At 35.0% G+C, this 25,590-nt stretch overlaps 1 protein-coding gene and 2 pseudogenes across 2 annotated transcripts; 1 reads left to right on the forward strand and 2 right to left on the reverse strand.

Moving 5' to 3' along the window:
• Positions 1-97: 97 nt before the first annotated feature.
• On the reverse strand, positions 98-3,873 carry LOC147945821 (uncharacterized). Its single transcript, XM_087509381.1, has 6 exons — positions 2,951-3,873; positions 2,748-2,833; positions 1,050-1,808; positions 603-869; positions 273-389; positions 98-216 (listed from the first exon to the last, which is right to left on the reverse strand). The coding sequence occupies exons 1-6, from the start codon at positions 3,871-3,873 to the stop codon at positions 98-100; spliced, it is 2,271 nt and encodes a 756-aa protein (XP_087365507.1).
• An 8,526-nt stretch (positions 3,874-12,399) lies between these two features.
• On the reverse strand, positions 12,400-13,860 carry LOC147945822 (protein HEAT-INDUCED TAS1 TARGET 2-like; annotated as a pseudogene). The gene is made up of 5 exons (XR_015596291.1): positions 13,819-13,860; positions 13,478-13,675; positions 13,263-13,335; positions 12,769-13,163; positions 12,400-12,640 (listed from the first exon to the last, which is right to left on the reverse strand). The product of XR_015596291.1 is annotated as a protein HEAT-INDUCED TAS1 TARGET 2-like (transcript).
• A 3,116-nt stretch (positions 13,861-16,976) lies between these two features.
• On the forward strand, positions 16,977-19,608 carry LOC104783770 (UPF0725 protein At3g44770-like; annotated as a pseudogene).
• Positions 19,609-25,590: the final 5,982 nt, after the last annotated feature.

A 25,590-nucleotide genomic window follows, 5' to 3' on the forward strand; every position in this document is an offset into this window, starting at 1 on the left:
GTGACCAAGTTCCCTCCTAGGAACGTGCAGTATCTAGTGGTAGAGCGACGATCCTCGCGATCTCCAGCATAATCCGCATCGCAATACCCAACCTAGTTCAATGCTCTTGTTGCAACCCATCCAAATACCTTGCCCTGGCGATCCCTTGATATACTTGAGTATTCAGTTCACCATGTTCCAGTGTTGAACGGTTGGGCTTTGCATGTGTTGGCTCGCCTGGTTCACAGCAAAACAAATGTCAGGTCGTGTAATTGTAAGGTATATGAGTTTACCTACTAGATGGCGATATTGCTTGACATCTTCAAATGGAGCTGCATCAAGCTCCCCCTTTCCTCCTGCCTTATAGTTTTCCTCAAGTGGTGTTGACACTGCTTTTGAGCCTAGTTTACCTGCATCACTCAATAAATCCAGGGCATATTTTCTTTGTGATAGAAATAAACCCTCATTAGACCTATAGACTTCTATACCAAGGAAATATTTGAGTTCTCCTAGGTCTTTGATATCAAAAACTGATTTGAGAAAGTCTTTAGTCTCTTTAATTCCTACCTTGTCACTTCCAGATATGATGATATCATCAACATATACTAGAATGACTACAATACCTTTGTTGCTTGGTAATGTGAAGAGGGTGTGATCAGCTTCTGATTTGTGAAAGCCTCTTCCAAGTAGTGTGGTGCTTAACTTATGGTACCATGCTCTTGGGGACTGTTTTAGGCCATAGATTGCTTTGTTCAGTTTGAGTACCTTTCCTGGACCAATAGTGTCTTCTAGACCCGGTGGTGGTCTCATATATACTTCATCTTCAAGTTCACCTTGCAAGAACGCATTCTTAACGTCCATTTGCCACAATTCCCAATCCAGATTGGTGGCTAGTGAGAGAACAACTCGAACCGTGTGAAGTTTTGCAACCGGAGCAAACGTATCAACATAATCCTCCCCATACGTTTGTGTAAAGCCTCGTGCGACCAATCTTGCCTTATAGCGTTCAATCTCCCCATCACTCTTGTATTTAATAGTAAAGATCCATCGAGAGGTGACCGCCTTCTTGCCTTTTGGTAGATTTGCCTCGTCCCATGTATGGTTTTGCTCCATGGCTGTTCTCTCAGCGCTTACTGCATCATGCCACACCTTGTGCTCCTTGGCTTCATCGTAGGTTTGCGGTACCCAATGTTTGTCAATTTGGCCAAGGAAGACTTGGTGTTCTGCAGGAAAATGTGCAAGAGTACACACCGCTTGAATAGGATGTGCAACAGCCGCATTGTTGTAATATACACGTGTGTTCTTCCAGTTTGAGGGGTCAAACTTGAGTTGTTGGCTGCGTCGTAGTGGTATGACCTCCTCGTGATCATCATCTTCATTTCCAGCTTCAGTTGGTGTGATTTCGTCTTCATACGACACCTCGGTGTCAATGTGTTGTAAAGTGTCTTCATCGGCATGAGTTGTGGCTATCGGATCAGTTTCTGGTTCAGCGGCAGTAGAGTGACTCGGTGCAGCTTCCTTAGGCAAATGAGACTCCCCTGAAGCGTTTGGCCCGGCTGGATTTTGATTGGCCCGATCGTTATCAACACTTAGCCGTTCAAGTATAATCCAGAGATTCTTGGCGCGGTCGGAAGGCGATGTAGACAGGTCGCGAAGGTCGTCCCAATTTTTCTGGTCATAATACCCCTGGGTTTCTACGAACTTCACGTCTCGAGACACCAAGACACGTCTAGATTCAGGGTCATAGCATTTGTAGCCTTTTTGGGTTGTAGAGTAGCCAAGAAACATACTTTTGGTACTTTTGGCATCGAGTTTGTCTCGTAATTCACCTGGTTTTAAAACAAAACAAGTGCACCCAAACACACGTAAGTGATCAAAGGTGGGTTTTTCTTTGTTTAATACCTCAAATGGAGAGACATCATGTAGGATCTTCGTGGGAATCCGGTTGATCAGGTAACATGCGGCAAGAACTGCGTCTCCCCAAAAACGCTTGGGTACATTGGAGTGAAACATCATGGATCTTGCGACTTCCATGAGATGTCTATTCTTCCTCTCAGCTATACCGTTTTGTTGTGGGGTGTGAGGGCAACTTGTTTGGTGAATTATGCCATGGTTGGTGAGATGTTGTTTGAAAGCATGACTTGTATATTCCCCACCATTATTTGATCTCAAAATCTTAATCTTGGCATTATAGTGGTTAGTCACATAATTTTGAAAATTGACAAAAGCTTCAAGGACTCTATCTTTAGATGGGAGCAAAGTTAGCCAAGTATACTTAGACTTTTCATCAATAAAAGTAACAAAGTATTTCTGATTTTCTCTAGAAACATCAGAATGAACAAGATCAAAACAATTATCATAAATAGTCAATGACTTAGGAAAAACAGATTTGCAATGTTTACCAAGGATACATGCCTCATATTCATCATTCTTGAAAGAAATACTTGGAAATATTAACTCTAAAGCTCGAGAGTGAGGATGTCCTAGTCTAGCATGCCAAATAACATTGTTTGCTTTAATAGAAATTGAACTAAAACAAGAGGCAGTAGAAGTAGATAAATTCAAGTCTTCAAGCACATATAAGTCATCTCTAGAGGAGCCTTGGCCAAGAACTTTACTAGTCTCAATATCCTGGAAATGCACATTGTTAGGACCAAATATAGCATAACAATTCAAATCAGTGGTAGCTCTTTTAACCGATAATAAGTTAGAGGTGAAACTTGGCATGTAAAACGCTTTAGTTGTTTTGTCAAATAGTTTTAAGTTACCAATTCCTTTAACCGGTATTTTTTCACCATTAGCAATAATCACATTTCCTAGGGCAGGTTTAATATCACTAATCAAGTTTGAATCTCTAATCATGTGATGGGAAGCACCGTAATCTACTATAAGCGGTTTAGTTTGTTTTAAAGCATGAAAGGAGTTACCGGAAGCTTCCTTGAGGGCTTTGATGAGGGCGTCCAGGTCTGACTTCCTCACCAGGTCCGTGGTAGCTGCTAGGGCTGTTCCATTTCCTTCGGTTACTCGCTGGTTTGGCTCGGCACTCGGTGGTTCCACGGTCGCTTGGTGTGCTCTTGGTGCTCCACGGTTATTCATCGACCGGTTGGCTCGAAGATGTGGGTGAAGAATCCAGCAGTGATTCTTGAAATGACCAGGCTTCTTGCAATGATAGCACGCTGGCGGATTCTTGTCTTCACCTTGGTTGTATCCCTTGTTTGCGGTCGCTACTTCAGCCTTGTTAGCGGTTACAAGCTCCCCCTTGCTTCCAAACAGCCCCATGGAGCCATGCTCCTTTTGAATTTGGCTACACACATCTTCTAGGCTAGGAAGCTTGTCCGACCTCAAGATGTGTTTGATGAGGTCATTGTATGAAGGGTTTAGCGTGAGGAGGAGTCCAAACACCTTGTCTTGCTCCCGCCTTTCATTCAGTACAGCCGGATCGAGTGTGGCTGGCCTGAGCATCTCAAGTTCAGCCCAAAGAGACCTAAACTTTCCAAAATGTTTGGTGAACTCCATGTCTTCTTGGTTTAGGTTGTTGATGGCCCTCTTGATCTCAAATACTCGGTTTAAATTGGTAGTGTTACCGAACACATTTTGTAATGTGTCCCATAGATCTTTAGCCGTCTTGCAATATGAGTAGGCTTCGAGTATTGGAGCATCAAGGGAGTTCTGGATGATGGCGAGCACACTCTGGTCTTCTTGAAACCATTTGTCTTCACCGCTTGTGACCGCTTCTTTGCCGTCTTTGCTAGGCTCTTCTTTGGGAGCCGCACTTGTGGTAATATGGGTCCAAAGCCCTCGGCCGCACAATGCCGTCTTTTTGGTCCTTTCCCACAACAAGTAGTTCTCTCCTTTGAGAGTAACTGGAACAATCAAGGTCTTTGTGCCTTCCATGGAGTTTTATCCGCCGGTCAATAGTATTACCCACCGGATAAAGAGAATCAACTTTTGAGATTGTAATGAAAACGAATAGAAGAGATAGAGCGGAAGTTTGTGATGAGTGAAGGATTTGTAGTTAGGAACAACAAGGCTCTGATACCATGTAAGTTTGAGATTCAAAGAAGAGGAGAGGGAGAGAGTTTGCGGTTTTGGTTTGGTGATCGAATGGGAGTGTAAGGGAGAGTGAATAGAGAGAAGTGTAGAAGAAGAAAGTAACTTCTTGCTTTATTTAGTTCATGGTTACAATCTAAATATAGGCATATACAAAGAGAATATCCTACCTAAGATGCTATACACACATACACAAGGTGAAAGCGACATGACCTAGATGTCACATGTGATCTTTGTTTGGCCTCCCACTTGCACCAACTCGCCAACGGATCAATGAGAAGGATCTCGAAGCTTTGTGACTGTTAGGAGATGTTGTCCTTCATGGACCGACATTGTAAGGCCTCTAACTGTACGGACGGCCCATAAGGTTTGGTTGTACGGACGTACGGACGTACGGACGGTGATATGTGTTTCCATAGAGGTAACGCTAAAGTTCAATACAACAAAGAGATCAACAACCTCGTCAACCATAACTCTTACAAGCACTTTAGTATTGTTCAACTGTTGCTCACTTATACAGTAAGAAACTATCTATTTCTACATACTATAATCATATGTTAGGCATTAAATGAATTGTAACTGTCCAATCATGAATGTTTTTCTCTTTTAACCTATTTTGATTACTTCTAGAATCAATTATAGTAAATAAAAGAACAATTTATTAGTAATCAAGATAACTGTCAACCTTGCATACAATAGTCCTGAACGTGAAAAATTATAATTACTTTATTTTTTTACCAAATGATAATTATACTTTCTATAGATTATACAATTGTCTCACAATATATTAGAATGTAAAAATATACTTTAGTTAGACAAAACACATTCTCTAGTTAATTTCAAACAACATAAAAAAAATTATAAATTTAAAATAAAATAAATTAAAAATAACCCGCGATGTAGCGCGGATACCAACCTAGTATAGTATAATATTCAAATAAATTAGAAGAATAGGAAGAGGGGTAGGGAAAATTAGAATTTTGGTGTTATGGTGGTGGTGGTGGTAGAGGAGGATAGTGGTGGTCGGAGAGGTGGCCGGCGACCGGAGGGGTGGTAGCCAGAGGTGGACGGTGAGCGGAGGGGAGGTGGCCGGAAGGGTGGTGGCTGGCGGTGTCCGGAGGGGTGGTGGTCGGCGGTGGTCGGAGGAGTTGGCCAGAATCCGATGACCGGCAGTGGCTGGAGGAGTTGGCCGGAATCCGACGACAAGCGGTGGGCGATGGCTGCTGGTGGTAGTGGGTTGTGGTGAAAGGGGGTGGTGATAGGGATAAATTAGCCATTAATACATAAGATACAGAGTATATAACCTTTTAACGGTTAGAATGGTTATGGAGTGAATTTAAGATTTTTTTGTTTGGTTATAGGCTCAAATTCCTCATTAATTATTACAGAATTGATTTGTGCCTAGATCTCTCTACATATGACGCAACGCAAGCAAAATAAATAAATAAATAAAACTCTTATTTATTTTGACAATACCTTATTCCCGTGTATTAATTGATAAGTTAATTTTTTTGGAATTTTTTTCTAAATTTAATAATTTTATATAAATACTAGACTAGGATTGTTCATATCTATATTAACATTTTTAAATTACATTTGGTAATTTACCCTTTTAATTTATTTAATTACGCAAAAGATTTATAAAAAAAATACTTTCAAATTTTATCTAATTTTTATAATCTTTCTGACTAATTCAAACATAATTCTTTTCACTTTTATTTAATTTATATTTACATTATTTTTAGTTATTATATAATAAATTTACTTAATAAAATCTGTGGCTTTTTTTTATATAATATGATGTGATTCAAAATTTTTAAATAGACATATATTATTCAATCGATGAATAAAAAGTATATATACAATATTCTACATCTCTTGAAAAAATAGGATAATAGTTCAAAATCATACTATATAAAAAAATTAAAATGATCCTGAATGCAAATGAGCAGAGAGCATGATTTCTCAGACATTCAGATATATAAATTTTATTTGGTTATTCCGGTTTTTTAGTTTAAAAAAAATTAAACTTTTAAAATTTTAAAATATCATTAATTTGGTGCTACACGGGTAAAACATCGTTCCATTATTTTATTAACACTATTAATAATAGAGTAATAGACATATTTAATAAAATTGATTAAATTAATATTATATTAAAAATAAATTGTTATAAAATATATGGCGAATAAATTATAAAATTAACAATGAAAATACAATTATATAATCTTGAACACTAGAAAACAAAATTAACAAACAGATAAAACTTAACATTTAGATTTATTAGTCACAATCACAAATAACTTTGGGTCGGGATATATATTTCTCACACAAACTTCAAATAACAGGTCGCTCTACACCATTGGACAAATGATTTTGACAGAATTTAATAGAAAATTTGAATTCTACTGTTATTCAATGTGAGATTTTATAAATTCTTTTAAATTCATTTGTTATTGGTTTAAGCATTTTTAATCATTTTCCTAAACTACATTAAACTCTAGGGTTATTAGAACATTATCATAATATTTATAAAGAAAACTAAAACATAATCCCACGATAATTAAATCCACGTAGTAGTAGAAATTACAAGATAACAAGACTGTACCAAACTATTGAAGTTGCAAAATATAAGTGTTTTTAAGCTAGCATCGGACACAACAAAATTAGAATAATTAGACCAGCACGCCAACACTTCTAGCTTGAAGTGCATCCTTTCCTACAAACATAAAAAAAAAAAATTCATTTCAGAATAATAAATTATCTCAAACTAACAGCTCCACTATGTTGGAGATTTAAGTGATATTAAACGGTTATATTATTAACCATTGCAATGCTTGAGTGAATGGTCACATTTATTCAACGAACGGTTGCAAACGTTCTGTCACTACCATCGACCATTATATATACTCTGTTTCTCCACATCAAAAAGAGAGCAAGAAAACATAAGAGAAAGAGAGAAAGCCAGAAAGTCGAGAGATTCACAAAAATCAAAGTTGAGAAAACTTTGGTGATAAACACAAAAACAAAACACAAAATCTCTATTTGTTTCTTTTGTATCTTAGCCTAGAACAAGAGAGAAATTTTGATCATCATATCCTACACGGGATTTTGTGTAACCCTAGGCTTGAGAGAAGGGTCAAAATACTCTTTAAGGAAAGTGCTCATATGCACGTTTCAATCATTATCCAAGTTCACCGTACGTTACGATCGAGAGTTACGATCCGTTTTTACAACATTCTTAAAGAGTATTTTCTGGTGAACTATGACGAGTGCATCGGTGCGTGAGATGACTTCAAAGTTTGGCAAGTTGGACAAGTTCGAAGGAGAGGACTTTCGAAGATGGCAGAAGAAGATGCATTTCCTCCTCACTACACTCAATGTGGTGCATGTTCTAAGCATGCCAATGCCTACTGTGACGGAGAATGCTGAGAAGGATTCTGTGGAGGAGACAAGGAAGCAACTTAAGTGGGAGAACGATGACTACATATGTCGTGGCCACATTCTTAACGGTATGTCTGATCCTCTCTTTGATGTCTATCAAAATGTCGAATCAGCAAAGGAACTGTGGGATGCGTTGGAATCAAAGTACATGGCTGAGGATGCTTCTAGTAAGAAGTTCTTTGTTAGTAATTTTAATAATTACAATATGTCTGATTCAAGGCCTGTTATGGAGCAATACAATGAATTGCTTCGCATCCTAGGGCAATTTGCTCAACAAGACATGAAGATGGATGAATCCATCTCGTGTCGAGTATCATTGACAAGTTGCCGCCTTCATGGAAGGATTTTAGACGCATGTTAAAACACAAAAAGGAAGAGTTGTCTCTGGTACAACTTGGTAGCCATTTGCGCATAGAGGCTGAACCTTCTTCAATCAATATGATGGAGGAAGGTAGGAGTTCTAAGATGAAGAATAAGGGGAAGAAGCATCCCTTTAATGACAACACTTATGGTGGGCCTAACAAAAAGCTTAAGAGCGTTTGTTGGTTTTGTAACAAGCCAGGTCACTTTAGACGTGATTGTTGAGCTGCAAAGGAATAAGAATAGAATGGGACAAAATCGTTCAGGGCAAGGGTCTAAGGACCAAGGCCAAATCACTCATCAAGGTCAGAATCTTGTAAATGATTCACATTCACATGTGTATTATGTATCAAACATTTCTGAGGCATTTTATATGCATGATGATGGAGTGACGTGGTGGATTGACTCGGGTGCAACTACACATGTTTGCAATGATCGTGACTGGTTCAAGACATATGAACTAGTTCAAGATGGTTTCATACTTCATATGGGCAACGAGTCAACCACTCCTCTCCTAGGCCGTGGAAAAGTGGTGTTGGAGTTTAGTTCCAGGAAATCTATTGATCTCAATAATGTACTTCATGTACATGGAATTAGGAAGAACTTAGTCTCTGGTAGTGTTTTAAATAAGTGTGGTTATAAACAAGTGTATGAGTCGGATAAGTATGTTTTATCTAAAGCTGGTGTCTTTGTTGGATTTGGATATTTTTGTAATGGCATGTTTATGCTTAATATTAATAAAGTTGTGAGTTCTATTTACATGGCATGTTCTAGCAAAAATGATTCTTCTCTATGGCATTTAAGATTAGGTCATGTACACTATAAAAGAATGATTGATATGTCTAAAGAAGGATTAATTCCTAATTTTGACATGAATTTCGAGAAGTGTAGTACTTGTATGTTGACTAAGATAGTTAGAAAACCTTTTAAGAGTATTGAAAGGAATTCTAAGGTGCTAGAACTTGTACATAGTGATCTATGTGATTTGCATGATACACCATCTTTAGGGAACAAAAAGTATTTCATCACTTTCATAGATGATCACACTCGTTTTTGTTATGTTTATCTATTACATGCTAAAGATGAAGCCCTAGATAAATTCAAGGTTTATAAAACTGAGGTTGAATTACAACATAGTGACTTGATTAAGAAGTTACGCACCAATAGAGGTGGAGAGTATTATGATCCTGTTTATTTTCAGTCTGTGGGAATTATACATGAGACTACAGCTCCATATACACCACAACAAAATGGTGTATCTGAGAGGAAAAATAGAGTCCTAAAAGAAGTGGTTAATTCCATGTTATCTTACTCAGGATTAAATGACGGATTTTGGGGTGAAGCCATGTTAACAGTTTGCTATTTATTAAATAGGATTCCTAACAAAAGGAACAAGATTACCCCATATGAGCTTTGGTACAAAAAGAAACCAAACTTGAATTACCTTCGAGTTTGGGGTTGTAGGGCAGTTGTTAGACTACCCCAACCAAAGATTAAAACTTTGGGAGAAAGAGGTATTGATTGCATCTTCATTGGATATGCTGAACATTCCAAGACTTATAGGTTTTATGTCATAGAACCTAATGATTCTATATCGGTTAACACCGTGATTGAGTCAAGAGATGCAATATTTGATGAGACACGTTTCTCATCAATACCTAGACCAAAGGACCTGGTTACTAGTTCAAGTGGAACAAAGGAAGGAGATGACACACTCATTCCTTCTAATGCGTCACCTATGCTCCGCAAGAGCAAGCGAGGAAGAATTGAAAAATCTTTTGGTCCTGATTTTCAGCTTTATTTAGTTGAGGGATCAAGAGATGAGGTTGAATATCAATATTTATATTGTTATCATGTTGATGAGGACCCTAGAACGTTTGATGAGGCTATGCAGTCTATAGACGTTGCGTTTTGGAAAGAAGCGGTAAACGATGAGATAGACTCCATCGTAGAGAATAATACATGGATCCTAACCGATCTCCCACCTGGTTGCAAGCCTTTAGGCTGCAAGTGGATCTTCAAAAAGAAAATGAAAGTCGATGGAACAATTGACAAGTTTAAAACTAGATTGGTGATCCAAGGCTTTAGACAAAAAGAAGGTATCAATTATTTTGATACCTATGCTCCTGTTGCTAGAATATCTTCTATAAGATTATTAATAGCTTTGGCTGCTATTAATGATCTTGTGATCCACCAAATGGATGTTAAAACAGCGTTCATGAACGGTGTTTTGGAAGAAAAAGTCTATATGAAGCAACCTGAAGGGTTTGTTATGCCCGGGAATGCGCAAAAGGTGTGTAAATTAATAAAGTCATTGTATGGGCTGAAGCAAGCACCTAAACAGTGGCATCAAAGATTTGATGAGGCTATCTTATCAAATGGATTAAAGTTGAATCAAGCAGACAAGTGCTTATATAGAAAATTTGATGATTCCGGTAATGGAGTAATCATTTGCTTATATGTTGATGACATGTTGATCTTTGGTACTGACTTAAGACAAGTAGAACTTGCAAAAGAGTTCTTGTCATCAAATTTTGCCATGAAAGACATGGGGGAGGCGGATGTGATTCTTGGAATTCGAATCAAGCGTGAGAACAAAGGCCTATGTTTATCTCAATCTCATTACATTGAAAAGGTTCTAAAAAGGTTCAACTATGAGAAATGGTCTCCTGTGAGCACTCCCATGGATGCGAGTGTGAAGCTTATGCTAAATACGGGAAAAGCAATTTCACAACTCGAGTACTCACAACTTATTGGCTGTTTAATGTATGCCATGACAAGTACTACACCGGATATAACTTATGCGGTAGGAAAGTTGAGTAGATATACTAGTAACCCTAGTACTCACCATTGGCAAGCTATTAGACGGGTGCTTAAGTACTTGAAAAGAACCATAAATTATGGTTTGTCTTATGTCAGATTTCCTTCGGTCTTAGAAGGATATTCTGATGCAAGTTGGAACTCCAGCGTAGAAATTAACTCTTCTACAAGTGGTTGGGTGTTCTTGCTTGGAGGAGGTGCCATTTCTTGGGCCTCTAGAAAACAAACTTGTATTACAAGTTTGACTATGGAATCAGAGTTCATAGCGTTAGCGGCTGCCAGCAAAAAGGCAGATTGGCTAAGAAACTTAGTCTATGAGATTCCATTATGGCCGAGACCGGTATCACCAATTTGTATACATTGTGATAGTAAAGCCACTTTGGCTAGAGATTATAGCCAAGTTTATAATGTTAAGTCACGACACATGTGTGTTAGACATAGCATGATACGTGTGTTGATCACTCATGGGGCAATTACCATACAGTTTGTTCGGTCTGAGCAAAATCTAGCTGATCACTTGACTAAAGGGTTAGCTAGAGACTTGGTGATCAAGTCGGCTAAAGGGATGGGTTTAAAGTCCATTTAGAAAAATTTAATTGTGAGATACCCAATTCCCCTCCAATACAACGTTAGGGGCTGAATTCAATGTGGAAAGCTTACAGTTAAAGATTGAAGCACTTGTTGTATCATCCCAAAGTAAGTGCTTGAACCTGCAAGAAAGGATTAGGTTGAAGTTCTCTTCTTAATAGATCTTTTGAAAAATTGCATTTGCAGGTGCAAGATTAAAAGATCTACCTATATGAGTATGAAGTGGAGCCGCATCAAGAAGTTTGGACTTAGCTTCCTATATGCTCATGAATGGATATGGACACATGGCTTATAATAGTGTCAAGTATAAACACTTAGAGTAGTGTAGAAATTCGTGTGTGTGTTATCTTCATGTACCCAAATGAGTTGAAAGGATTCAATCCATTGGACATCCTAATTCTCGGGTATTTGGAATGTGTAATATTACTAAAATGTAAATTCAATCGTTACGATATTTACATTTATGCATGAGTTTGGTTTATGTGTGTTGTTAAAGTTGTGAATCCAAGAGTACACTTAAATGGGGGAGGATTGTTGGAGATTTAAGTAATATTAAACTGTTATATTATTAACCATTGCAATGCTTGAGTGAATGGTCACACTTATTCAACGAACGGTTGCAAACGTTCGTCACTACCATCGACCATTATATATACTTTGTTTCTCCACATCAAAAACAGAGCAAGAAAATACAAGAGAAAGAGAGAAAGCGAGAAAGTCCTGAGATTCACAAAAATTAAAGTTGAAAAAACTTTGGTGATAAACACAAAAACAAAACACAAAATCTCTATTTGTTTCTTTTGTATCTTAGCCTAGAACAAGAGAGAAAGGTTTGATTGTCATATCCTATAAGGGATTTCGTGTAACCCAGGCTTGAGAGAAAGGTCGAAATACTCTTTAAGGAAAGTGCTCATGTGCACGTTTCAATCATTATCCAAGTTCACCGTACGTTACAATCGAGAGTTACGATCCGTTTTTACAACACACTACACTAGAAATGGGATATACAAGGAGTATAATCATAAACAATGAATCATATAATTATTCAATAGATCTAACCTCCTCTCAATTTTTTGCTAGATGATCCATGATGATCTTCTTTTCCTCTTCTTGTCTTCGCTTTCCTCTAGAAGTTCCGGAAAGACAAACCTCGTTAGTAGTGGTGTGGGCGTTTGGAAATAACTCTCATCATTCTTGTTGAGGCATTCTTCGCTTGTTCGGAGGAGCAAAACATCTATTGAAACTTTGAAGTAACCTTTTACCCCTATTTTCTCGCCATGAGATGATCTCACCACCATATAACTTTCTCCAGTTTTTTCATCAACTCCAGCTCTGACCACTGATACTGCATGCATGCCCATAAACCTGAACTCTTGTACATGGGCCCTTGATATATCTCCTATAAAAACACACACAAATCCTTAATATAGATTAACACAGACACACAAAAAAAAAAAGAAGCTGCAATTGAAATGTTTTTATTTTTCCATAAATTAAAAACAAGAGATCATGCGCATATGTATGTACCTCTCTTATTTGTTTGTAATCCGGAAAGAAAATTGGGAAAGCTGCTCCTAGTGGTTGTTTTTGCAAGTGCACAAGTGCTTCTTCTATTGTTGAGACCTTCTTTGCAGCACCAATAAATCCAAATTCGGAATTTAATATAACTCGTGGTGGCGGAACTGCTCTACACCCAACGAATGGTCGATCTACCTCCCTTTAGATTCCCTTTTTGACTATGTATGTCAAGGCTTTGATGATGCTTAGCGTATAGCAAAAATGACCCTTTTTGGCAAATTTTCCTTTCTCTTGATCCACAAAATCAATAAGCTCTTGAATTGAGTATGCCGTTGCGTCTTCACGTCCTCTAATCCATCTTATAGCCCTGACCAATTCAGCTGCTACTATAGCCCAACATATGTCTGAAAAAATATTAATTATTTTTATCAAATCCTTTTCTAATTATTAAATCTGTAAATTAATATTTATTAAAAAAAAAAAGGAGAAAAATTGGACTATACCGTGGTCTTCCTGATCTAGCACGATACCATAATAAGGACTCCAGTCCACTTTCTTCGTTTCATCTGGAAGTACCTATTATTTATTGATCAACATGGAAAAAATGATATGAAATGACAAAAAAAAAAAAAAAAAAACTGATTATTATATTAAGATTTGACCACCAATTAGAAGTTGTAAGCTATTAACTAAATAGTTAGTACATATAATTGCGTACCCTGTGTTTTCTCAAGCGAGCATATGTTATATCAATACTTTCCTCAGTTGGTGTATCTTTCTGTATTGTATTTGTCACTCGGAAAAGCTCAAATTTAGCTTCAGGTTGTACCTCCAGAATCTTGATCAATAGTGATAGTGGAATGATCTTGCGAATCTTTTTTATTTCTGAAAACAATTCATCAGACTCGTAGATGACCTGTTTAGATTTTACGATAATCAAACTGTTGATTATATACATTATATATATAGTATAAACAAAGCAAAAGAATAGTCTTTTTGACACAGATTAATTTTACTTAATCCCTGAAGCAAAGTTGCTTAATGATAATATATACTTACTGGAAGAGGTAGGAATTCTTCGGCCTTTGTAATTTTCTCCATAACTCAGGAAAATTGCCAAAAACCCTATCAAGAAATAAAAAAAATGTTTGAATTTTTGAGGCGATGTTACATGGAAGACAACTCATTTTGAATTCTCACTTTTTTTTGTTTCCAGTTAATTTCTGGAAACGAAAAGAGTCAAATTCTTACCTTATCTGTTATGCAACAGCTTTTGTTTTACATGATTTATTACAAATTCCAACTTAACTTAAAAAGTGTAAACCCATAAAAATGAAATTTGAAGGAAAGACAGATCTAGAGTAGAGAAACCAAACAAACACAGTGGATGGAGTGTTTTTTAATATATTTACCTTGCAGACAGTTTCTTCAAGGACAATGCACCAAAAAAACTATACAGAAGAAGCCACAAGCGCAACAGAGACAGTTAGCAAAAGAAACCCTAGGAGACAAAGACTTGAAAGAGACACGTTGATTAACAAAATCAGATGGATAGGAAGCTAGCTAGTACTAGGAGCTAGTGGTGTTTCATATTTTTTTAAGAAAAAGATTCTAGGTAAGTAATGAAATGGAATCGAAAATGAAGGATTAATCTTACCCTAGAGAAGTTCTCGCCTCTTCCCACTGAACCAAGCAACTGTAGATGAAAGAGATACTTGTTAGGGATGGATAAAAAGTGGTGACTAGTGATGAAAAACGTATAAAGGTTGTTATATAGTAAACAATGAATATGGCAGGGAAGAGAAGACATTAACTAACCCCAATGTTTCTTGGAAGTGAAAGAGGAAATCACAGACTCAGTGAGACAAGTGGTAAATCGAAAGCATCCATGGAAATCACCTAAAAATCAACCATGAACATGGAAACAAGTTAGGTCCTAGATCCACAAAATAGAACTCAGATTCTGAGTAAGAAATTAATGAGAGATTACTTGATGGTTGAGAGAGAAAGAGAGAGAGACGATGTGTACCAGCTTCGTCGTCTAAGCAAAGCTTTTATAGAAACTGAGCATGGAAGAGTTAAGTGTTTAACTCTCTCTTCTGCATTCTCTTTCCACTAATAATTTTTAACCTTTTTATTAATTCATTTCTATTTTTATTTTTTCTCACTGTGTCAGTCTATACTTTTTCTACCATATAGCTAGAATTTTGTTGTCATTTAATTTTTGTACAAGGATCGGATTAAACCACTTATCGATGGAAATTTTGGACGTAGAAAATTATATATATAGTAGTAAACAAAAGTCGTAACAATGAAAGTAACGTAATATCATTAATTTGTTAGAGTGCAGACTATATATAATATAGGTTTCCCTAGGAATGTTAATTCTATAATCCCAAGCCCAAGGTTGACAGGCAAAATATGTTGTTATTTATAGTTCGGAGCCGGTTAGGATTATTAATTAACTGTTATGTCTAGAAGACTATAGTATTAGATGACATTGTATATCCACTTGTACAGATACAGTATACTGTATAGAGTTTGTTAGATAGATCATGTAGATTCAGGTAGTACATAGTATAAATACACTTGTACATACTCTTTTCTCTAAGTTAATGAGAAATATACAGTCGTTTATTTAGTTTGCTCTCTATTCTTGTTATGGTATCAGAAGAAATGAAGAATCATTTGATAACCATAGCGGATTATAGAACCCGTAATACAATTTCAACGACAAATAATAGCAACGGAACGTGAAAAAAATTAATATCATCGTACGATATACATATGTACCATATCGATTATAATCTAAATTAGATATTAGTAACTAACATATTATAGATAAACAATAAAATATATTTCAAAATGATAACTTAAAATAGAAAGTTAAGCAGCGCAGTCTCTTTTGTTGACAGACCAAAAAAAGAATCCATTTTTATGTAAAACCAACGCTCATATTACTTTTGTTCTTTTTGTTTTCAAAAACCTCAAATCATAAATAAAATAAATATTATATTGATCTTTACAGATTTATCAATTGGATCACAAAATAAAATAGACTTTATAAATATAGTTGATAAACTTTACAAAACAAAATAGACTTTATAAATGGATAATTATATTGATCTTTATAAATTATTAAATATGATACATGAATATGTGAGATAACCGGAAACATAATAAATAATTAAATATATATCATTTCAACTTCATGATCTTATTGTGTGTTGAATATTCTAAGAAAGTATGAAAATAATGACCTATAAGATGTTAATATAAACTAGACAATGGAGATAAACCTTTTAAAACATTTAAAAAAAAAAATATAAGATATAAATATCATACAAACTCTACAACTAAACTTTTACAATGATATTTGATTTGATTTTTTTTACCCATACAACAACAATAACAAAAATAACACAAAACAAAACAAAACAAAAAAAAAAGATATTTGAATATAGTGGAAGAAGATGAGAGAATGAAAGAGTGAAAGACTAAAAGAATAAGATAATGAGTATTTATAGGAAGAGAAGTGATGAAAAATTACATTTAGAAAAATGAGAGTTACAATCTGATAAATAATGCTCTCTACTCTTTGTATTCGGGATCATTTTAGTTTTTTTTTATAGTATGATTTTGAACTATTATCCTATTTTTCCAAGAGATGTAGAATATTGTATACATACTTTTTATTCATTGATTGAATAATATATGTCTATTTAAATTTTTTGAATCACATCGTATCATATAAAGAAAACCACAAATTTTATTAAGTAAATATATTAAATAATAATTAAAAATAATTTAAATATAAATTAAATAAAAGTGAAAAGAGAATCGTATATTTATGTTTGAATTAGACAGAGAAATTATCAAAATTAGATAAAATTTGAAAGTATTTTTTTTTATAAACCTTTTATGTAATTAGGTAAGATTACCAAATGTAATTTAAAAATGTTAATATAGATATGAACAATCCTAGTCTAATATTTACATAAAACTGTATTAAATTTACAAAAAAACAATTCCAAAAAATTAAGGGATTTTGGCCAATAATACCATTTTCCTTAAAAACTTGTCAAAAATGCCAGTTTCGGTTGAGTTTGTGAGAAATGCCATTTTTTGGGTATGGGAGAAGTGATTAAAGACGAATTTGCCCTTGGCTTAATAGAGGGGACACGTTTGCAGACAGTTCAAACGAAAGGCTCACATTAATGGCGATTGGACATGAGTTAATGGAAGCGAAGCTATGGTCCATAGGATGCTTCATAGGTTTAAGAAAAAGATAATGGTAGTTAAGAAAGAGATAATGTTCTGGCATTTAATCTAGGCACCGACAAATTCCCTTGTTTGTTGTCAAAGAAGGTTTTTTGGTCCAGGAACATTGTCTGTTGGAGATGGCTTTGTGATTGTCTATCGGAATTATAATGTCTATCGACATTAGATTTTCAATCGGAATTCAAATGTCTATCGACATTAGAATGTAGATGGACAAGTCTCATTTTAGAGATAACAATGCAGTAGATAAAAAAATATTGCATTAGTAGTACATTTATATTAAAGATAGACAAAAACAACAAGAATACATGTCCATCGATTAGGATAGAGATAGAAGAAAAGAAAGGGTAGACAAAAACTTATAAGTAATAATTTCCACCGCATGGGACACAGATACGCGGGGAGGTAGACAAAAACAACAGAAAGACATGTCCATCAGCATTAGAATGTCTATCGCCAGTAGATTGTGTATGGACAAGTTTCAATAAATTGGCTATGGTCATATTGTAATAGAGAGTGACAATAAGGTAGACAAAAAAACATTGCATTAGTTGTACATCCATATTAATGGTAGACACAAACAACATGAATACATGTCTATCGACTAGGATAGTGGTAGAAGAAACGGTAGACAAAAACAGCAGATATACAATTTCCACCGCATAGGACAAACATTAAGTGTTGTTTATACAAAAATGGACTAATAATTATTGTGTGACTTGCGAATGGTCCATCAGCGAGTGGACATCTACCTTGTCTGTATGATCTGGTCCACCATGGCCACATCATTGTCAGTGAGTACCCCAACAACATTACTATGGTAACGAGAAATGAACATGTTAGTTAATCGATAGACAAACGGGTTTTGAATAACAACTTTCACAATCAACAATGGATAACCAAACAGATTTGAATATGTAAATGGGGACATGATTGTGATGGACATGAATCATGCCTATTTAGTCTAGTCCACTTAAAACGAAGACATAAATGGGGGTGGACATACCTTGACTGTTGTAACTGGTCCACATGATGTATTATAGGTCATGCGCTTTCGTGGTCAGCAGACCTGCATTAGGGACAAACATGTAAACAGTGGACACCTACTGCGTCCATTGAATGTTGAAACTGAGGAAACTACAGTTCGACAGACCTTGACTGTTGAAACTGGTCCTACGGAGGGAGAACATACCCAGTTCAATCAGCGAATGGTCCATCAGCGAATGGTCCATCAGCGAGTGGACATCTACTTTTGTTTCCCTCACTTAGAATCTCCGCATTTGACTCTACACTGAAACTAGGTTCCCCTATCTCGCCGACCGGAGCCGATGGGCAGAAAAAACGGAGGATTTGGCCGTAGAAGTGACTGCAAGAAGAAATTCATCATTACATCCAAAGACGTTGGACTGTTCAGGCGGATGTGCGGTGAAAAAGAAAAACCAAATATGCGCATTCTTTGAACAGGTTTAACTTTGAACAGGTTTGCCCTTTTTTACTGGTTTTTATATATTATTCATTCGTAACTGGAAACTCTGGAATCGTCTTTCTTTGTTCAGACTTGTCAATTTTTATTCTAGGGGAGGAAGTTGCAGTATATGCGCATTCCCAGATACAATCTCGGATATTATTTTTAAGGATGCCTTACTATATAACCGTGGAGGTGAATGATCTTTCAGATAATAATTCACCTCACACTTTTCAGACCTTAGTCACCGCCAGTCCTCTCCCTAGGAACGGAGAGAACTTGAGAATCAAACCCCAGATACCTGGTAACTCTCTCTATCTATTAAAAGTATACTGATTTTATCTAATAGAGATGGAGGTTTGAGTAACTCTATTGGCAAAGTATGTTATGCTTTTGGGTGTACGTATACAAACATTTTGAATGCGTATATTCTTGACATCTGTAGCGGAAGGACATATGTCTTTGCTGGATGACCAAGCAGTCGATAAGTTTTACAGAGGTTGTATGCCAACTTTGTCTCTAAAGCAGTAGCTGATGATGATGATGATGATAAGCTTAGGTTCTACGAGGTGATTTTACATGTTTCTTCTTCTATATATGTGTTTCAAAGAAACCTTCTTCCACGAAATTGTTTCAAGAGATTCTCTTGTGTTTTGGCAGGTTCTGGAGCAGGACATATGTGATAATGATTGGCTACTTCTATATACTGAATTTGCACTTTTCTCCTTTTGGAGTTATAATGATGAGGTACATACTTGAGAGACTAGTGGGATATTTTATAGCATGTTTGCGTTTAGTCTTTTATAATCAATCTTCCGCAAACTTTTTTCAACTTTAGTAAGCTTTTTTTGTTTTGTTTGCAGGACGGATTGGAGTCTTGTTTGCCTGTGGAGATCAAGAAGATTGTTGTGGAAACTTGTGAAACTCATACAGAGCCACGTCTTAAGCTCAAGTCGAGTAATGCCATCTTTCACATAAACTTCAGCGCCAAGAGTCGCCTCTACAAATCCGTTGTAAGGAGAACCATGGATGGGATTTCCGGACATATGCTTCTCGAAGTTAATAGCTGGGTCGATCAACCAAAAATATATCTGTTAACTTAGTTATCCTTATGCGGTTATGCCTTTAGAAATAGATGTACTTTTGTTTTTCACCTCAGCTAAATCTTATGAAGGTGTGTGTCTGTACACTCGTTGACATTATATTATGTATTTAATTGTCTTAAGTTTATTGTTTTAAAGGCACTTCTTGATGACCGAATTTGTTATATCGTCTTCTTCTTCTTTTCTATAACACTTTGTTAACAGCTCTTTATATACAACTACACGTTTTTAAATGACGTTTAGTTTATTATAGGACTAAGTAATTATGGATTGCGATCTATGTTCATTTGAATTTAAGACTCCATGCATGTGTTTTAACATGATCATCTACAACATAATCTGCTTTTGTTTATCATATCTTGAAGATTTTGACAAGTATGTCATGTTTTGAGATCCGATTCTACGAGGTAAAGGCATCTACAACATACTCTGTTTTTTTTATGTGTTTGCTCTACTTGCTTAAGGGTTATGCTCTTCTTCAGTTTGTAACCGTACGTTGTTATGTTTCACAGGTTCAGGGGCATGACATTATGTGATAACGACTGGCTTAATTTGTAGGTGTATACCGACTTGCCACTTTTCTGCTTATGGAGATATATGTGACCTTAATTAATTTGACAAAAATCAGTATTTGCATTCGCTTTCATGCGATCAATGTCTATAATCAGTATCTTTTCAATGTATTTTTGAAACAAACTTTGGATTCGAAAAGCAAAACCAGACTTTGTGCCAAAGTCACAGCAATAACTAACAACACCTGAAGAAATAAGACAAAAAAAAAACCTAAAAGCCACCACCAAACAATTATAGCCTGAAAAAAAAAACCTAAACATTATATATGAGATTCTTGTAGTAGCTTCATCTCCAAGCAATCTAATCTTGAGATTCTTTAACGTTTCTGAACTTGGCGAATTGTTGAACCAAAAAGAGAAACGGAGGTGAAACAAGCAGACACAAAACTCCTCCGAAGAATCCGAACAAGTTCATGAGGAAAAAGGCCAAAGTCAAGAAACCATGTAGCATACCCATCTCTTTGGCAATCCTTAAGTGATTAATGACCCCGATAACCAAGGCAAAGAGAATGCCGGAAACAGATACCGCGTAATAATTAGCTGCCATCAGTATAGCCAACATCCCCATTGTCCCACGGAAAGTCACTTTCGATATCTCAAATTTGTCGTAATCCATGTACTCAGGTTCTCCTATCATCCACAGAGCAATCAGCGTTGCAACTATGAGAATGTTGTATATAATGGCCAAGTTGTTGAAATCTGCTTCGGACGCTATTAATCTGTTACTATATCCCACGTCTAGCTTCATCGTTTCTTAAGAAAGGAGACAGATGCGAGAATTACCTTGAAGAAACTGAAGATAAAGATTAGAACCCAAATCGTATATATATATATATATATATGTATATATATATATATGAATCGGCGAGTTTGTTTTGGTGCCGGTGTTATTAAGCGTAACGTTTTAGGCTTTATTAATTAGGTTTAGGATTTGGTTCAATATTTGTGTTTCCAATAACGTTTAGGATTTTGGATTTTGGTTCAATATTTTATTTAGTTTTGGTTATGTATAATCTGAAATCATAAAAGATGGTGTGATGATAATGATGAGTTATATTTTGTGATAACGATGAATTATATTTTGGTTTTGTTTAGTTTTTTCAAAAAACTTTGATGAGTTACTTTGATTAATCTCCCTATGAATCATGGGCCCGTTTGAAAGTAAAGCTAGCCTACCACTTGCTGGACGGGGCTAGAGAATGTGTAGTGCACAAACTTAATCAGGGTGCACTCAGGTTTCCGTGCTGGCTCTGGACTCAGGTACTAGTGAAGAAAAGAATCGAATACACTGATGATGGCTAAGCAGAGGCCAATATCGGCTCTTCCATTAGCACTCGTGTTTGGTGATTTTCCATCTTACCATAATTAAGTCTTGTTCGACATACAAATGTAACCGAGGTATCTTGAAATCGAACATTAGCTACAGAGATGAGACTGAAGTAGTATGATATAAACGACCGAGCTTTTTACCTATTTTAGTTTCTGAGACGATGAGATTCATACGAGAACATACATAGCTTTTATTCAGTGACAGTCTATTTTATATACGTACAAAGTAACAAAAAAAAAAAAAAAAAAGTTCTCCAATAACATGGAGAACTGTAAAATATATATATATACTTTCAATCTATTATTTTTGGAACAAACTCAGAATTCCGAAAGCAAAAGCAAACTAGTAGTAGTAGCAGTAATTACAAGTAAAAAAATCATCACCGAAAAATTCAACTTAAGAAAACCTAAAACCCAAATTTGAACCTTCATCTCCAAGCAATCTTATAATTCAAAGGTTAGAACACCAAATGTACTTAATAAATGTTAATATAGATAATTCAAAAAATTCCTACAACTTGGTGTTTTATTTACTTCCATTTAAATACTTTTTAACTTGTCAAAATAATTTGGGGTTTTTAGCAAACAAATTGAATTCTTTAAAAAGACAATGTGGTTAGATTTTGTAATTATAATTACAGTCTCACTTTACCAATTTAAAAATCTTATGGAGAAACAAATAAATAAATGATGTAAGAAAATTAGAATAATATTTTTACAGTTGTCTTATTAGTTTCTTCTAAAGTTATTAACGGATTATTATGAACCAACTTAGTAATACAATCAATTGATTTGACTAATTACTATTTTATAACTTATGTCCCATTTCAATTAAATACAGCTACTGTACAAGTTACTGATTTAGTAGCAGTTGTTTTTGTTGCTACTGCTGCAGGTGGAACTGTTGCGGCTGAAAAGAAGGTGTTTGATATTGTTGTTTTTGCGGTTGTTGAGAAGAAAGAATTAGTATCATACTACTCTTCAAACATATATTGCTGAGTTTGAAACATCGGTTGAGGCGTTTGATATTAAATACACAATACATACAAAAAGTATACACAAAACATACAATAAACAAACGTCATAATACCAAAATACAAAACCAAAAAAATAATAACACAAACGAAAACAATAACACGCACGTAGTGCGGGCACACACCTAGTCTTATATAATAAGATAAAGTTTTTTCTAACTTTGCCTAACAATGTGACATTTGGCACTCTACTTTTATGACACATACCATTCTCATTAACTTTAAATTTAACATTCTATTTTTTATTTGATTTTATTTTATTTGTATCTTATATGGTGTATAGTTTATTAAAAAATATAATTGTTTTATAGTTTGCTTTTTAAATTTCAACATTGTCACAAAAATATGTTCCTTCCATTTTTTTTAGTGTTAGCATCTAATATATTTCATAATGAAATCATACATTATAGAACCTATAAAAATAAATACTGATCAACCCAACTAAAAAATATAAACAAATTGAAACCAAATAAAAATAGAAAATGGTTTCATACTTTTAAAGTAAAAACTGAAACCAAATTCATTTATGATAGACTAATTTAAAAATATAGAATATTTTCAAATATATATATATAAATTATATTATATTCAATAATCATATATAATGTATTAAAAACATAACTCAAATTTGTATTTAATAGTATTCTATAAGTTACAGTTTGAGTGTCTTTAAAACATATGTACTAAAAGAAAATGGTATCATAACATAATTGTTTTATCTCCCCCAAGAAATAATAGAAAACAATAGTTTGAAAATTAATTTATTGTTAATTATAATATTTATTTTAAAATGATTAGGAATAGAGACAATTTATAGAAGAAAAAAAATATGTATATTATTGGACACACTTTTATTTTCATAAATTATTATAAAAAATTAGTTAGTCTTAGAGTATAAGAGAAGGTTTTTTCTAACTTTGCATAACAATGTGACATTTGGCACTCTACTTTTGTGACACATGCTATTTTCATTAATTTTAAATTTAACATTTTATTTTTTAGTTGACTTTATTTTATTTGTATCTTATATGGTTTATAGTTTGTTAAAAAATATAATTGTTGTGAAGTGACCTTAGTGCAGTAGCCAATGGTAAGTCCTTAATGCACAAGGCACCATCACACCAGGGATCGAGTCCCGCTCCCTACGAATATTGGGATTAGGCTAATGGGTCGTCCTGTTGTGGCCCAATGGTTGACAAAAAAAAAAGAAATAATTATTGTATAGTTTGCTTTTAAAATTTCAACATTGTTACAAAAATATATTCCTTCCATTTTTTAGTTTTAGCATTTAATATATTTCATTAGATTAGGCCCGCGGACTAACGCATATATAAGAAAAATATGTGAAATTTTAAGTTGTATTCAAAATGTTAATTTTATTTTATTTTATTTTTTAAACCCACACTCCATCTTGTAATACAATTTCTTTGTATATTATAGCCCTGAGACTTACTATCCGAGATCCGTTATCCGATCCGGCATCCGCCATGCTCCGCTCCGGAAAATAGGATATCCGGTATAGGCGGATCCTGATCCGGATAGTGGTTTTACGGATCCGGATAGCTAAAATAACTAGAACCGGATATCCGGATATCCGAAGTAGTTGTGTATTTATGTTTATATTACATGTGGGCTTGGTCAATAGTTTATAAACAACAACGTCCAACTATTTTTATTAGAGCCCATAAGGCATAAGCCCAATAAAACACATGTCATCGTTTTTCCATCACTTATCAACAATTTTTTTTGTATTTTTTAATTAACTAAGGTAACAAAAGCTCGTGGAGACTGGAGAGTGGAGACATTAGATCAAGCCGCTGTCCCAGAAAAAAAAATTATGCCATTGTTGTTGTCTGCTTGCGATTTTGCGAAAGAGAATAAAGAGGGATCAAAACTTGCGGCTTGCTTCTTCTACTACAGATCTTTCTTTGGAGCTTCTTGAAAGGTAAGCAAAATCTCTCACCATTCATGGTTTCAAATCAAGTATCAACAGATTAACTTGATTGTGTTCATTTTAATCAAGTATCAACAGATCCTTTTCTTAAAACAACTCTGGTATATGTTCATTTTAATCTCGACCCTTACTAGAGTATATCAACAGATTAACTTGATTGTGCTTGACATGAACGTGTTGTTGATATGAATGTGTGCTTTTATTTTTCTGTATAGATGGAAGACGAAACTACAAAATCCACAGGCAATTGCGGCAACGCGGATGAGAGTGTTGAACCTGAGTTGCATGAGAACGCTGAAGAGACAAATTTTTCAACAGCTTATGGGTCTGAAGTATCAAAGAAGAAGTCGATAGTCTGGTTGCATTTTGTGGAGTCTGAAGTATATGGTAAGGCTAAGTGTATGCATTGTTCTGGACTGATTAGTTGTAGAACTAAGGATGGTGTCATAACTAGTGCAATGGGAGGTCACCTTAAAAATGCAAAATGATGCCTCGGGAAGAACTTGATGGTGAAAGGGATGGGAAAAAAATGAAACAGTCAACCTTGTTTCATCAGAATCAAGGAGATGGTAGAGCTGGTAGTAAAGTGTCGTCTTTAGTAGCATTTAGTCCGTTTGCAAGTCGCAAAGCATTGGTAGAAATGATTATCATGGATGAGTTACCTTTCAGATTTGTTGAACATAAGGGGTTCATACGTTTCATGCAGATATCTCAACCACTTTTTGTAATGCCTTGTCGCAAAACTGTGACTAGAGAGCATTAGATTTTTGAAGATGAAAGGAGCAAGCTTAGAAAGTTTTTTAGAAACTATAAAGGTAGTATCTCTTTGACTACAGACTGCTGGACATCTATACAAAATATGAGCTACATGTGTCTAACTGCTCACTATGTAATATACTATATTACATGACAATAAAATTAGAATTTAATTCTATGCACTCAATCCCAATGAGTAACATTTATAATTTTCATATCAAAAAAATGTGCATTATATCAAATTTATATCTTACTTAATATTTTTTAAAACTAAAAATTAATAAAAAATAATTCTAAAAGAAATAACTGAAAACTATTTTTTTCTCATATTTTAAAA

This window comes from Camelina sativa, chromosome 4 (genome assembly GCF_030686135.1).
Source record: "Camelina sativa cultivar CO46 ecotype springtype chromosome 4, ASM3068613v1".
Classification (NCBI taxonomy): Eukaryota; Viridiplantae; Streptophyta; class Magnoliopsida; order Brassicales; family Brassicaceae; genus Camelina; species Camelina sativa.